This window comes from Balaenoptera musculus, chromosome 5 (genome assembly GCF_009873245.2).
Source record: "Balaenoptera musculus isolate JJ_BM4_2016_0621 chromosome 5, mBalMus1.pri.v3, whole genome shotgun sequence".
Taxonomy (NCBI): Eukaryota; Metazoa; Chordata; class Mammalia; order Artiodactyla; family Balaenopteridae; genus Balaenoptera; species Balaenoptera musculus.
The window spans coordinates 136,022,483-136,037,517 of NC_045789.1; the positions used below are offsets into that span (position 1 = coordinate 136,022,483).

Genomic DNA, 15,035 nt, shown 5'->3' on the forward strand with positions numbered 1-15,035 from the left:
TGGGGGGTGAGTTCTAGGTACTACATGAGTTTGCTGACTTTGGGCTAAAATTATTTCATATAGTATAATCATGGTTTGAGGGGCTTCTCTGCCACAGATGCATGTGACCTCTGCAGAAGCCTGGCAAGATTGGGGAGGAAAGCATGGAGCTGGCCACGGTAGGCCCCAAACTGATAGTAGGAGGCGTCTTCCAGGTTTAGATGATGTCCAGGCTAGGTCATCAGAGCAGACCTCACAGGGATCGAGGTCAGAGCTCTAGCTTGTTATGATGAAATTCATTGGCTCGGAAAAACAAACGCTGAAAGCCAGTTTTTAGAGTCTTTGTGCAAATGACCAAAGCCATTGAGTTGGCCAAGAAAAGTTGAGATACATAAACTTTTTTCAGAATGAAAGTGTCTCCTTGATTGTTGTCATTGTCAAAAGGAGGTCAGATACTTCTGATTTGGGAAATGTGTTCAAATTGAGTGCCCCCAGGTACTGGGGAACATCAGGGAACAAAGTGCTTGTACACTTGGATCTGATATTCATAAGAAACTTAGAACAGTGCCTGACTGTAGTAAGGCAGGGGGAGAAATAACACCGATAGTGGTAAGTTCTGTAGAAAAAGCAGAAGGGGGCTCTGGAAGATAGGGTGCTGGGGACGCACTGCTGTCTTATAGAGGATGGTCAGGTGGCATCTCTGATATAGTGACATCTGGGCAAAGATGGGTGTGTGGAGTATACACAGGGATGTCTAGGGAAAGAACACTCCAGGCAGGCGGGACAAACAGGGCAGAGAGGTGAGGAGCAGCCTGAGCCCCGAGTGGTATGGGACGAAGCAGTAGGCGGTGGGCCAGAAGGAGCAGTTTGGGAAGCAGTTTGAGGGTTTAACCAGGGGAGTGACAGGGTCTGACCCCATGCGCAGAGGCTGTCCGGCTGCCGTGTTGAAAACTGATCACTGCGAGTAGAGCAAGGATGAGAGTGAGGGCAGCAGCCCACGGAGAGCTGGGGCACTTGGGGGCGGAGTGGTCGCTGCGGGCGCGTGTGGGGCCTGCGTCCTGAAGGTGCTGCAGATGGGATATGCTGAGGGCCTGGGTGTGGGTGTGCGAGGGTTCGACCATGGCTCTGGGCCTTGTGGCCTGAGCGCCTGTTTAGGGCGGTCATGTCATTTGTCAAACCGAGGCAGTTTTGTTTTTTGTTTTTTTTTTAAAGAAGATTATTTATTTATTTACTTACTTACTTACTTATTTATTTATTTATTTATGGCTGTGTTGGGTCTTCGTTTCTGTGCGAGGGCTTTCTCTCGTTGCGGTGAGCAGGGGCCACTCTTCATCGCGGTGTGCGGGCCTCTCACTGTCGCGGCCTCTCTTGTTGCGGAGCACAGGCTCCAGACGCGCAGGCTCAGTAGTTGTGGCTCATGGGCCCAGTTGCTCCGCGGCATGTGGGATCTTCCCAGACCAGGGTTCGAACCCGTGTCCCCTGCATTGGCAGGCAGATTCTCAACCACTGCGCCACCAGGGAAGCCCCCCGAGGCAGTTTTGAAAGTGAAAGGTGTTGGGAACTCCCTGGCAGGCCAGTGGTTAGGGCTCCGAGCTTTCACTGCAGAAAGCATGGGTTTGATCCCTGGTTGGGGAACTAAGACCCCACAGGCCGCGAGGCATGGTGAAAAATGGGAAAAAAAGAAAAGAAAACAAAAGAGAGTGAAGGGTGGCCCTAGTAGTAATTAGTGTGGGATCATAAGTGTAAACCAGGACAGCTGAAGGCATTGAAGAGGTTTGGATACCCCGTGTTTATGCTGTGGTGGGAGCACTGAGGAGAGAGTCACCTGAGCATTGGGGAGTCTGAGGGAAAAAGCTTTCAGACCCAAGGACTCTTGGTCTGGGCCTGGAAGCATAGGCACAACTGCCCAGGCCCAGGGACTAAGCGTACAGTACTGACCCTGGGGTCCATCAGCAGGTAGAAGCGTGGCATGGTGGGGAGGGCTTTGGGGTGTTGTGAGAGAACAGGGAGGCGATGAGGGACATAGGGAGCGTGGTTGTGGAGGTCTTCATACGGCTTTGAAGAGTTTAAACTTGATTCTATGTGTCTGTGCTTCTCCACCTGGGGTCTTGTTTTCTGGGCTGTACCTAGATGCGCTGTAGGTTACCTGTTGCCAGGGAATATATTGATGCATTCTGAATCGTCAACTTACTTGAATGTTTGACAGAAAAAGTATTTTTTTAATTTTTAAAGTGACACACCACTGGCTGAAGAAGTTTCCTACTTGGAGCTGCTTCTTGCCCTGTCCTGAGCCTCTAGAGCAATGCTGATATTCGAACTTAAAGTGCATCTGAACCCCTGGGGTCTTGTTAAAATGCGGATTCTAATCCTATAGTTAAGGACCTGACTTAGGCATTTCTCACAAGCTCCCAAGTAATGGCATTGCTGCTGGTTCAGGTACCACGCTTCCGGTAGCAAGGCCCTCTGAAGTTAAGGGTGGTTTGCTGAAAACTTTTGAGAAGCAGAGTAATGGAGACCCATGGAAAGGTTTGAGCAGGTCAGCAACACTTTCCTGTTTGTGGTTTAGAAAATGCAAATATGGTCGCGGAAAATGGACAGGGCAGGGGTGTGCAGTGAAGGTGGAGGTGTTACTGCGGTAATTGCACAGAAGGGAAATGAGGGCCTGACCCACCTCCCTGCCCTAACTTCCTTTGCCTGCTTGTGATGTCTGTCAGAACTGGAATTGCAGCCACCAGTTTCAGATCCAACCCGCCCCCCAAGTCTGTCATCCTTGCTTAGTGAAAGGGTGATTGTGTCTGGTGCCATGGGTTACCCAGTGAATAATACCCGGGACCATTGTGAATGCAGCCAAACAGGGCTGGGGGGTGCCAGAGTTGAGGACTGAGGGTCTGCACGTCCCCTCCCTAGGAGCCCTACCCTCCACGGTCCCTGTCCTGGCCAGACAGTGGATGACGGTGCAGCGGTGTCAAGTGGAAAAGGGCAGCGGGTGGAAATACGGGGAATTCTTTGTGAGTCCCTATCTTTGATATGGTGTCTGTTGAGGCAAACATGCTTTTAATTCAAAGAAGTGCATTTCCTTTCTTTAATAAGTGGTAATTGGGATTGTTACCTTTGCTTTCAGCAAACTCATGAAGGGGGGAATCAGTCTTAGGATATGAATGGCATGGGTAGGTCAAATTCGAAGATCACTCAAGGGGCCAAAAGTGAAAACAGCATTGATTTTGTTTCTGCTGTTACCCCCTGAGCTGAGTTCCTATACCTGCTGGCCAATAACAGGATATTGGGTGTGTGAAATGAGAAGCAAAAGTCTGTATTAACAAGAATCTACTTGCGATCAGGCACTTAACATACCTTACCTCATCTTCACACATTTCAGGGGTCATTTTATTATCCTTATTGTTCGGGTGGGGAAACCTGGGCTGAAAAAGCTCTCAGGAACTTGCCCAGGAGCATTGAACTGACTGACGCTGGCGCTATTTCCATAACATCAGCTGGCACCTGGTGCACCTCGGCCTCTTGTCTCAGCAACCTGGTCTTCGGCAGTTTTCTGAACAGCAGTCCACGACGCTGAGCGCGCTATAGAGGGGTGCAGCAGTGAGCACGGGGTGGCCTCGAGGATGTTGGGAATAGGCCGCGATAGACCACGTCTAGGCCGAGGAGATGTGTGAGGAATCCCTGGGGGCTCGGTGGGATTAGGGAGCCCGAATGCAGGCATCCCTCCTTCTACTCAGGTCCCACGTTCCAGATGTCTTCTGAGTCTCCAGCAGGCACCAACCAGCTCATTTCATAGAGTGGATTCGCTTATTTATTTGTTCATTTATTTATTCAGCAAATATTTTGCTGGCGATGTACTAGGTCCTTGGGACACCGCCAAACAGTTGGTTCCCTAGTGGGGGTTACTGACCCGTTCATTCGCACACTGGAATATATATGGAAGAGCTAATATGTGCTAGACATTGTAGCCCCAACTCTTCCACAGCTGCCGCCTTCAAAGGGCTTGTACCATAGTGGGTGAGATGGCCAGTTTAACGGATCCTGCCACAGTGAGTGAGAAGTGCTGAGACTGAGGAGTGGAGGGGGTGGGGAACAGGGAGGCAGCATTTAACCCAGCCAGGGCGTGGGGAAGGCTCTAGGTGATGGAAGCTGTGATGGGCAGGGGAGAGGAGAAGGTGTGTGGAAGGTTCCAGTCTGACTGGCCCCCATCCTCTCAGTACAGAACTGCTGAGGCCTCTGCATCTGGGTGTTTCCTCAGCTAAGCTAGTCCCTTGGACAAAGGCATTTTGGGTCTTGGGCACCATGATGGTGAACTGGCGACAACCAGGTGCATGAAATTTGCACCTTGGGACCCAAGGGCAGTATCTGCTGTCTGAGCCCAGCAGGAGGGAAGTCAGGGGAAGAGCTCCTGACTCAGCTGACGGTACAGCAGACGGTGGATGGTGCAGAAGGCATGGGTTGGGGTCGGAGGGCCAGTTCCACTCTTGGCTCTGCCACTTGCTTATTAATGTGTCACCTTAGACAAGGGACGGTCTCTTTCTGAGCCAAAAAAAAAAATGATGGTTTTGCACTGTCTTGTCTTTGAGCTTTCTTGGGGAGTTGGCATTCCATTTGTTCGAGATTCCTGTAAAGTAACCAGCCACCTCTTGGACAATTTTAGCCCTGCGCCTTGAGGCGGAGCTTGGAGAACAGGTGTCTCCGGCCCTTTCATAGTCTCTCGGGAATTTATTTTTATGGTCCAGCTACACTGGGACTTCCAAATAGGTTCTGTATTTGGACTAAGAGTTTCGTTAGGTGGCAGAAGATGCCTGGGTTCCAGGAAGACCCTGAGACATTCTCTCCAACTGGAAAAAGGCTACTGGACAAATGCCGCCCCACGGTCATCTGGTAATACCCATGACATCATTCTTGGTTAGTTAAAGGCATCCTGAACTTGGGGCAGGCTGCACAATCATTCTTAATTTTATTTTTTTTTATTTATTTATTTTTAGCTGTGTTGGGTCTTCGTTTCTGTGCGAGAGCTTTCTCAAGTTGCGGCGAGCGGGGGCCACCCTTCATCGCGGTGCGCGGGCCTCTCACTATCGCGGCCTCTCTTGTTGCGGAGCACAGGCTCCAGATGCGCAGGCTCAGTAGTTGTGGCTCACGGGCCCAGTTGCTCCGCGGCATGTGGGATCTTCCCAGACGAGGGCTCGAACCCGTGTCCCCTGCATTGGCAGGCAGATTCTCAACCACTGCACCACCAGGGAAGCCCTGCACAATCATTCTTAACCATTTATTCAGTGTCCTGTAAGTCACACCCATTTCACCCACATTCCTTACCTCCCACAGCCATAGTTGCATAAGTACTCAGAGAAGAATGGATAAAGGGTTCCTTAATGTGGCCCCTTAAATCATCCCTGTCTGCTGTCCCAAGTCTTCTTACCTGCCTGAGCAGTCATTCACCCAGGGAGAGGCTTTGTGGTGGTCACCTGCTCTAGTGGTGGATTTGTCCATCTCTCACTGTAGGTCTGTCAGGGTTTTTTGGGGGGTGTTTTTTAGTTTTTTTATTTATTTTTTTGGCTGCGTCAGGTCTTCATTGCTGCGCACAGGCTTTCTCTCGTTGCGGCGAGCAGGGGCTACTCATTGCGGTGGCTTCTCTTGTTGCAGAGCATAGGCTCTAGGCGCGCGGGCTTCAGTAGTTGTGTCTCGCGGGCTCTAGAGTGCAGGCTCAGTAGTTGTGGTGCATGGGCTTAGTTGCTCCACGGCATGTGGAATCCTCCCGGAGCAGGGCTCAAACCCATGTCCCCTGCACTGGCAGGCGGATTCTTAACCACTGCGCCATCAGAGAAGTGCAAGGTCTGTCAGGTTTTTGTTTGTTTGTTTGTTTTTAAAGACACTTCTTTTTTTTTTAAATTTATTTTTGGCTGCCTTGGGTCTTCATTGCTGCACGCGGGCTTTCTCTAGTTGCGGCAAGCAGGGACTACTCTTCGTTGCTGTGCACGGGTTTCTCATTGCAGTGGCTTCTCTTGTTGCAGAGCATGGACTCTAGGCGCATGGGCTTCAGTAGTTGTGACCACACGGGCTTGGTAGTTGTGAGCACATTTATCCACAAAAAGATATATAGAAGATGGGACTTCCTTGGTGGCATAGTGGTTAAGAATCCACCTGCCAATGCAGGGGACACAGGTTCAAGCACGAGTTAAGCCCTTGTGCCATAACTACTGAGCCTGAGCTCTTGAGCCAAAACTACTGAGCCCACGTGCCACAACTACTGAAGCCCACGCCCCTAGAGCCCATGCTCTGCAACAAGAGAAGCCACTGCAATGAGAAGCCTGCGCACCACAACAAAAAGTGGCCCCCGCTCGCCGCAACTAGATAAAGCCTTCATGCAGCAACAAAGATCCAGTGCAGCCAAAAACATAAATAAATAAATTAATTAATTAATTAATTAATTTAGTTTTAAAAAGATATATAGAAGAATATTCATAGCAGCTTTTTATAATAGCCCTAAAGCTAAAACAACATAAATGTTTATCAGCCAGAGAATAAATAAATAAAACAAATAAATTGTAGTATATTCCTTCAATGGTAGATTGTCTATTGCTGCATAACAGATTACCCCCAAATGTAGCAGCTGAAAACAACAGATATTTATTATGTCACATAGTTTCAGCTTAGGACATTTAATTAGGCTGTAGTCATCGCTGGGCTTGAATGGGGCTGGAGGATCCACTTCCTCTTGTTACTGGAAGGAGGCTGTTTTTTGCTGGCTGTTGGTAAAAGACCTCAGTTCCTTGCTATGTAGTTTCTCAATAGATGTCCACAAGAAGTCAGAGCAAGTGATTTGAGAGAAAGAGATGAGACAGGCTGGGACCTGGGATCTGGGACCCTTTGCTGCTGTGTGCACACCTGGGCAGACCTCTCCTCCAGCAACAAAATACAAAGAAACAAAAGTAACTGCATGTCCTGCCAATGCAGGGGACATGGGTTTGAGCCCTGGTCCGGGAAGATCCCACATGCTGTGGAGCAGCTAAGCCCATGCGCCACAACTACTGAAGCCCATGCGCCTAGAGCCCGTGCTCCGCAACAAGAGGAGCCACGAAAGTGAGAAACCCAAGCACCGCAGTGAAGAGTAGCCCCTGCTCGCTGCAACTAGAGGAAGCCCACGCACAGCAATGAAGACCCAGTGCAGCCAAAAGTAAATAAATAATTTTTTTAAAAATGCGTGCATGTGCAGTTGGGGCAAATTATGGACAACAAGATACAAAAAGACTGAAAACCCAACTGCCACTTCTGAAGAGCCGGGAGCAAAAGCAGGGTCCTGCACATGCCCCCCTGCACACAGCCCCACCAAAGGGGTGGGCAGACCACCTAAGCCACCCCTCCAGCTGACCCCAGGACACACCTACCTTCACCCCATACAAGGAACCAGCTCGCCCCCCGCCCCACCCCGGGGAGCAAACAAGGGAACTTGTTACTTGTTCTCCCTACTGCTGCAGCAGGAACCTCAGTAAAGCCTTGCCTGAATTTCTTATCTGGCCTCTTATCAATTTCTATAGATTAAGGAGGCCAAGAACCCTGGTGAGTAACAATAACACAACTCCTCTTATGACCTAATCCCTAAGTCACACACCACCACTTCTGCCTTTTTCTATTCATTATGAACAAGTCACTATGTCCAGTACACACTCAACAGGAAGGAATATGCAAGAGTGTGAACAACAAGAGATGGAGATCATTGGGGCTCATCTTGAAGGCTGGCTGCCACAGTCTGCTTTCTGGTCACTAACGATTCATGTCCCTCCAACATGTAAGCCACACCCCCACCCAAAGGCCCCAAAGGCTACATCCTATTGTACCAGCATCTCCAAGTCCAGAATTTTGCTCTCTAGGTCAGATGTGGATAAGCCGTCATGATCGTAGTTTCTTAAATCCAGCACCTAGACTACAGTTCTACTTGATCTGTAGAACTTTAAAACTAAAGAGACAAGTTATATGCCCCCACACATCTGATATACAGTCGTGGGACAGGCATAGCATAACCGTTACAAACATTCCTATTCAAATAAGGGGCGAAATGGGAGGCACAAAGGAGTCACTGGGGCGTAGTAATTCTGCAGGTCAGTCTCAAAGTCTACAAATAATTCTCCATGGCTCTCAGCTCTATCATCTGGGCTCTTGGTTCCACCCTTTGAGTCATACTTCCTTTTTCATGATAGGTAGTACATATTTACAGATGAGTAATTCCCTCAACCTGCTTCATGCTTCTAGAAATTTGGGGTGTCCAAAGGCCTTTCATTTTGTACCATCTCTGTCCCTTCTACCTGCAGTGTTTCTTCTAATCTGATGGTCTTAAAACACTTTGTAGGTTTCCTGTGAATCTCATTGGGGTTCACTCTATTAGACAAAAGTCCCACCTTCAAATCCCTTTGAGATAAATCCGTCTCCACATTGGGCTCCTAATAATTGGGCTCCTTGGCTTGCTGATAATGCCAAGGGACAAGCCCTTAACCTTCTAAAGACCCTATTGTTTGAGAGGCTCTGAGAGGCACATCTTTAATCTCTTTAAAGAGTTGTTTTTCTGAGGCTTCCCTGGTGGCACAGTGGTTGAGAATCCGCCTGCCAATGCAGGGGACACAGGTTCGATCCCTGGTCCGGGAAGATCCCACATGCTGTGGAGCAACTAAGCCCGTGTGCCGCAACTACTGAACCTATCTATGCTCTAGAGCCCGTGAGCCGCAACTACTGAGCCTGCGTGCTGCAACTACTGAAGCCCGTGCGCCTAGAGACCGTGCTCCACAACAAGAGAAGCCACCACAGTAAGACGCTGCTCACCGCAACTAAGAGTAGCCCCTGCTCCCTGCAACTAGAGAAAGCCTGTGTGCAGCAATGAAGACCCAACACAGCCAAAAATAAATAAATAAAGTTTTTGAAAAAAGAGTTGTTCTGAATGGTACTTTGAGCTGCCATCTTTGATTTTTTCTGAGTTTTTTAAAAAAGATTTTACAACATTTGCCTCTCTGTTTTCTAAGTTTTCTCCATTCAACCCGTAATGATTGAGCAACTGGAAAATGGGAGGAAAATTTTTAGACAAAGATGACGTTTTCTTATTTAACAGTAAATTGGGCAACCAAAGGGGAGGGGGTTTGATGAAATACAATTACTTTTAGGGCAGGACAAGAAAAAAATTTTAAATACAGTTCTCTCTCTGCCACTATCCCTCTTTAGTGTGCATTGTGCATCTACATTATACAGTAACAAGATTCCCTTAGAAGACGCAGGAGTGCCTGCTTGCCAAAAAAAAAAAGCAATTTTTCTCCTGGCACTAGCGAGGTAACTCCTTAGGAGAAAACATTCCTTTCTCAATCCTGTAAGGCAGGGGTCCCCAACCCCACCGGTCCTGGCCTGTTAGGAACCGGGCTGCACAGCAGGAGATGAGCGGCAGGCGAGTGAGCGAAGCTTCACCTGTGGCTCCCCGTCCCTCGCGTTACCACCTGAACCATCCCAGCCCCATGTCCGTCTTCCATGAAACCGGTCCCTGGTGCCCAAAAGGTTGCGGACCGCTGCCGTTAGGGGTCATGATGACCCACTGCTTGCCTTGCACGTGCACATCTGGGCTATGTAAACCGTCAATATGTTACTATGATGTATAATCCTTTGTCTCAAAACCATGTAATTGTGCTTTGACCTCTAAAAGGTGGAACAGTTCTCAGAGCTTTCTGAAAGACTGTCTCCCAGGTTATAATCCTCAGGTTGGCTCGAATAAAATTTTCCATTTCTTTCTTTCTTTGACTTGATTAAGAGGTATTTTACAGTCACAACTTCTTGTTTTTTTCTGGCAGTACCCTGGATTTGATCTTTACTATAAAGCTATTTCTTAATTTTGTTTCTTTTTTTTAAAGATTTTTTTTGATGTGGACCATTTTTAAAGTCCCGTCACAATATTGCCTCTGTTCCACGCCTTGGTTTTGTTTTGTTTTTTTTTTTTGGCCGCAAGGCATGCGGGATCCCAGCTCCCCAACCAGGGATCGAACCTGCACCCCCTTCATTGGAAGGTGAAGTCTTAACTACTGGACCGCCAGGGAAGTCCCTAATTTTGTTTCTTTATTTTAGCCATCTGGAGAGGCTGAGAACTTTCAAAGTCATCAAGAATATCAAGGTTTGGGAATTCCCTGGCGGTCCAGTGGTTAGAACTCTGTCCTTCCATTGCAGGGGGCACAGGTCCGATCCCTGGTCGGGGAACTAAGATCCCACAAGTCGCGCGGCCAAAAAAAAAATAATCAAGGTTTAACAAATCTTCCTTTTGCTTATCTCACTTCTCTTTCATTTAACTATAAACAGCAAGAAGAAACTAGGGACAGCAGCGGGGAGACCGTCATGGTTCCTGGACATGTTCTGTATCTTGACCTGGTTGGAGGTTATGTGGTTGTATGAATGTGTAAAAAATAATCAATGTGTACACTTAAGATACACAAACTTTATTGTATTCCTGTTACACGTTCTTATTTATTTACTTATTTTTGGCTGTATTGGGTCTTCGTTGCTGCGCGCGGGCTTTCTCTAGTTGCAGCGAGCAGGGGCTACTCTTTGTTGCGGTGCACAGGCTTCTCATTGCGGTGCCTTCTCGTTGCAGAGCACAGGCTGTAGGCACGCGGGCTTCAGTAGTTGTGGTATGTGGGATCAGCAGTTGTGGATCGCGGGCTCTAGAGCGCAGGCTCAGTAGTTGTGGCGCATGGGCTTAGTTGCTCCGCATCATGTGGGATCTTCCCTGATCAGGGCTCAAACCCGTGTCCCCTGCATTGGCAGGCGGATTCTTAACCACTACGCCAACAAGCAAGTACCAACACGTTCTTCTTCTTTTTTTTTTTTTTTTTTTCCCCAACACGTTCATGTTTTTTTCCGACACGTTCTGAGCGTGAGCACCTGCGCGCGGACTGCGCCACGCGCGTGCATGAGCATTCCGAGTCTGGAAGCAGAGACGGGTGCGCGTGCCCATGCGCGGGCCAGAGGCCAGTAGCAAGGGTGGGTGTGCGTGCGTGTACGTGCTCGCGTAGAGGCCGGAAGTAGTGCTGCGTGCTCTGCGTGCGCATGCGCGCGCGGAGGCCGGAAGCGGGGCTGGCGTTCCCCGTCAGTCGCGGGCCATGGACGGTTTCGCGGAGAGCCGTGGGCAGCCGCGCGAGGAGCCGGCCGAGGAGGCCGAGCCCCAGGTGGCGGCCTGGAGCGGGGACAGCGGTAACGTGTCCCAGAGCCACAGCAGCGCGTCGGTGCCGTGGGAGGATGAGGGCCCGGAGTCGGGCGCGCCCAGCCGGGACCTGCCGCTGCTGCGCCGCGCCGCCGCGGGCTACGCCGCCTGCCTGCTGCCTGGCGCGGGGGCGCGGCCCGAGGTCGAGGAGCTGGACGCGAGCCTGGAGGACCTGCTCACCAGAGTGGACGAGTTTGTGGGCATGCTGGACATGCTGCGCGGCGACTCCTCCCACGTGGTCAGCGAGGGCGTGCCTTGCATTTACGCCAAGGCCACCGAGATGCGGCGAGTGTACAGCAAGATCGACCGGCTGGAGGCCTTCGTCGGGATGATCGGCGCCAGTGTAGCCAGGCTGGAGGAGCAGGTCTCCAGGGCGGAGGCCGAGCTGGGGACGTTCCCCAGTACGTTCAGGAAACTCCTGCGCACAATTAACGTGCCCGCCTTCTTCAACAAGGCGCCCTCCAGCAGGTCCCAGGGGACCAGCTACGAACCCCCCGTCGTGTTTCGGACCGAAGACCACTTTCCCTGTTGCAGCGAAAGACCTCAGGTCTGACTCCGCGGGACAGCGCTCCGAGAAGACGGGTCTGAAATTCTCTCGAGTAGTAATCAAATCAGTTGAAAATCCTGTTACTAGACATACAGGATGTTGGAGTATGGAATTGTAAAGTTTATTTTTTGCACACTTGATTTCTCACTATCTTCATCATTTCACGAAGGATGTATGATTTTCTACGTCTTCTAGTTCAAACTTGAAACTTCAAAGCTGCTTGGTGGGGGAGATCCGGGAAGCAAAATGAATGAACTTACCTGGGCACTGTGGCAGAACTGTTATTTTTATGGATTTTACAGCTCAACTAACAGTATTACCTTTTAAAGATTTGTATATTTGTATACCCTTAGGAAAACTGAGCCTTTAAAGCCTTGTTAATTCGATCCTGATGGTGATTCAGTTTTCAATAGCTTACTTTTAGGATAGATGGTAAATTATTTTAAATTATATTAGGCTTTCCATATAATGGATTGCAAACCGAAGGAAATTATACAATTTCTGAGAAAACGTATTGATTTATTGCAACTCATTCTGAAGTTTTTTTGAAAGTATGACCTCACAGTCTCAGTTTGTCCATAGGGAACGTGTCTATATATGATTCCTAACGTTTGGTTTATAATTAAATATTAATAAAAAATTTAAATTTTATTGGAAAGGGTTTCCATCTGAAAAGGACTTTACGTATTTTCCTTTTTGCTTGTTTGAAAATAGACACGTTGAGTATCTGATTTTAGGAGTGGGATAAAGAAAGTTCACAGCATTAAATATTTATTTCTCCTCAAAGTGAATAGTTAAATTATTTGTGTGGTAATATGACTGGTATTAGGATTTTGTTCTTTCACCCTGACGACGTGGAATCTTAAAGATCCCTTGCAGGTACAACAGGCTTTGATCTTGACTTTAATCTGTTTTATAAGGTGGTCCTCCTAGGTAGTAGAACTCAAGCATGGAGCTTAGGTTGCTTTTGTGTCATTTATCATAGATCTTTGAGGTTTGTAAAGTAGGTATATTCTCAGCTGTGTATTGTGAAAAATCTGTGTAATCTCCGACCTTAGCTTTCATGGACCTTCTGTGTCACACATTTATATATATATATATAATTTTTTTTTAAATTTATTTTATTTATTTTTGGCTGATTTGGGTCTTCGTTGCTTCGTGCAAGCTTTCTTTAGTTGCGGCGAGCGGAGGCTACTCTTCATTGTGGTGCATGGGCTTCTCATTGTGGTGGCTTCTCTTTTTGCAGAGAGCGGGCTCTAGGTGCGTGAGCTCAGTAGCTGTGGCTCACGGGCTCTAGAGCGCAGGCTCAGTAGTTGTGGCGCATGGGCTTAGGTGCTCCACGGTATGTGGGATCTTCCCGGACCAGGGCTCGAACCCGTGTCCCCTGCATTGGCAGGCAGATTCTTAACCACTGCACCACCAGGGAAGTCCCACACATTTACATTTTTTATTCAGGTAGTTCAGTGATTACAAATTAAAGAACTCCTGAATTTAGAAGTGGAAAGAACAGGTAACCTACATTAAGTATTTGGCGACTGCTGGGTACCTGCTGTAAGTAATTAGTATATGCCTATTGCATATTCACTGAATATGAAAATAGTTTCCTTACATAACATGTGTATTACCAAAATGGTTTTTTAATTTGTGGTTAATATTAAAAAGTAGCTAGGGGACTTCCCTGATGGCACAGTGGATAAGAATCCGCCTGCCAATGCAGGGGACACAGGTTCGATCCCTGGTCCGGGAAGATCCCACATGCCGCGGAGCAACTAAGCCGTGCGCCACAACTACTGAGCCCGCATGCTGCAACTACTGAAGCCCACGCGCCTAGAGCCCGTGCTCCGCAACAAGAGAAGCCACTGCAATGAGAAGCCCGCGCACCACAATGAAGAGTAGTCCCCGCTCGCTGCAACCAGAGAAAACCCGAGTCCAGCAACGAAGACCCAACACAGCCCAAAAAAAAAAAAAAGTAGTAATTAAGACAAATTACGAAAAGTTAGAATAATTGTTAAAGGTGAGATTTAATATCTGCATAATAGGAACCCCAAATTCCAGAAAGCATAAGTTAACAAGTGTGCTATAAAGTAAAAGTTAATTAGGAATATATAATATTAGATATTTGCATTCATTATCTACAAAAAAAGTAAATTGGGTTGATAAAATTAGAAGTATAATAACCAGTAAAAGAGTGAAATTCAGTTTAACAGGTTTTAAAGCTAATAATAGGCTATTTATTTATCGCCACACCGTGCAGTTTGTGGGATCTTAGTTCCCCGACCAGGGGTGGAACTCGGGCCGTCCGCAGTGAAAGCACAATATCCTAACCACTGGACCATCAGGGAATTCCCTAAAAGTCCTGGTTTGGAAGATAATTTTTTTTTTAATAAATTTACTTATGTATTTATTTTTGGCTGCGTTGGGTCTTTGTTGCTGCACGCGGGCCCTCTCTAGCTGTGGCAAGTGGGGCCACTCTCACGGAGTGCGGGCTTCTCATTGCGGTGGCTTCTCTTGCTGCGGAGCACGGGCTCTAGAGCACGGACTCTAGAGCGCAGGCTCAGTAGTTGTGGCACACGGGCTTAGTTGCTCCAAGGCATGTGGGATCTTTCCAGACCAGGGCTCGAACCTGTGTCCCCTGCATTGGCAGGCGGATTCCTAACCAACTGCGCCACCAGGGAAGTCCTGGAAGATAATTTACATCATTATCTGTGCACCTTATCTCTAAGGGACCTTGGGTTCTGAAATTCTCTTAGTCATCTGGTGTTGTTTCTGAGGTTTCTACATAGAGGTTAGTGCAGGGCCTCGTGGGGAATGGGGACTGGGAGCTGGTTTGCATGGTACAAGGCAGATGTCAGACCCGGGTCATTCTTCTGTCTCCAGAACGGAGGTTGGGGGAGCAAGGCACACCCCGCTCTGTTTGGCACTGCCCCCTTCAGACCTCCTCCTGGTTCCCTCCTCCCACCCCTGACCAGCTGGAGAGTTAAGAGGGCCCTTCTGGATCTCGGAAAACTGTCCTTCCACCTCTTCGTAAGTCAGTAGCAAGTTGGGGGGGAAGCCTCCAGTGCTGAGGCTGGGGGAGAGCAGGGTGTGTTGTCATTCTGGTGACTCCTGCAGACTGTCTCTGCTGCCGGGGTCTAGAGTTCCCCCACTTGCTAGAAGAATAAGCAGGGATGGGCATGGGGTCGAATAAAGGTTGAGAGGAGCACACCACCAGTCACCCTAGAGTCGATTAGCTTTTTTTTTTTTAATTTTTATTGGAGTCTAGTTGATGTACAATGTTGTGTTAGTTTCTGCTCT

At 48.5% G+C, this 15,035-nt stretch overlaps 1 protein-coding gene across 1 annotated transcript; it reads left to right on the forward strand.

The window, feature by feature from the left end:
• Window positions 1–10,821: 10,821 nt before the first annotated feature.
• BLOC1S4 (biogenesis of lysosomal organelles complex 1 subunit 4) lies at window positions 10,822–12,392 on the forward strand. Its single transcript, XM_036854046.1, has one exon. The coding sequence runs from the start codon at window positions 11,094–11,096 to the stop codon at window positions 11,745–11,747; it is 654 nt and encodes a 217-aa protein (XP_036709941.1). The 5' UTR covers window positions 10,822–11,093; the 3' UTR covers window positions 11,748–12,392.
• The last annotated feature ends 2,643 nt before the right edge of the window (window positions 12,393–15,035 follow it).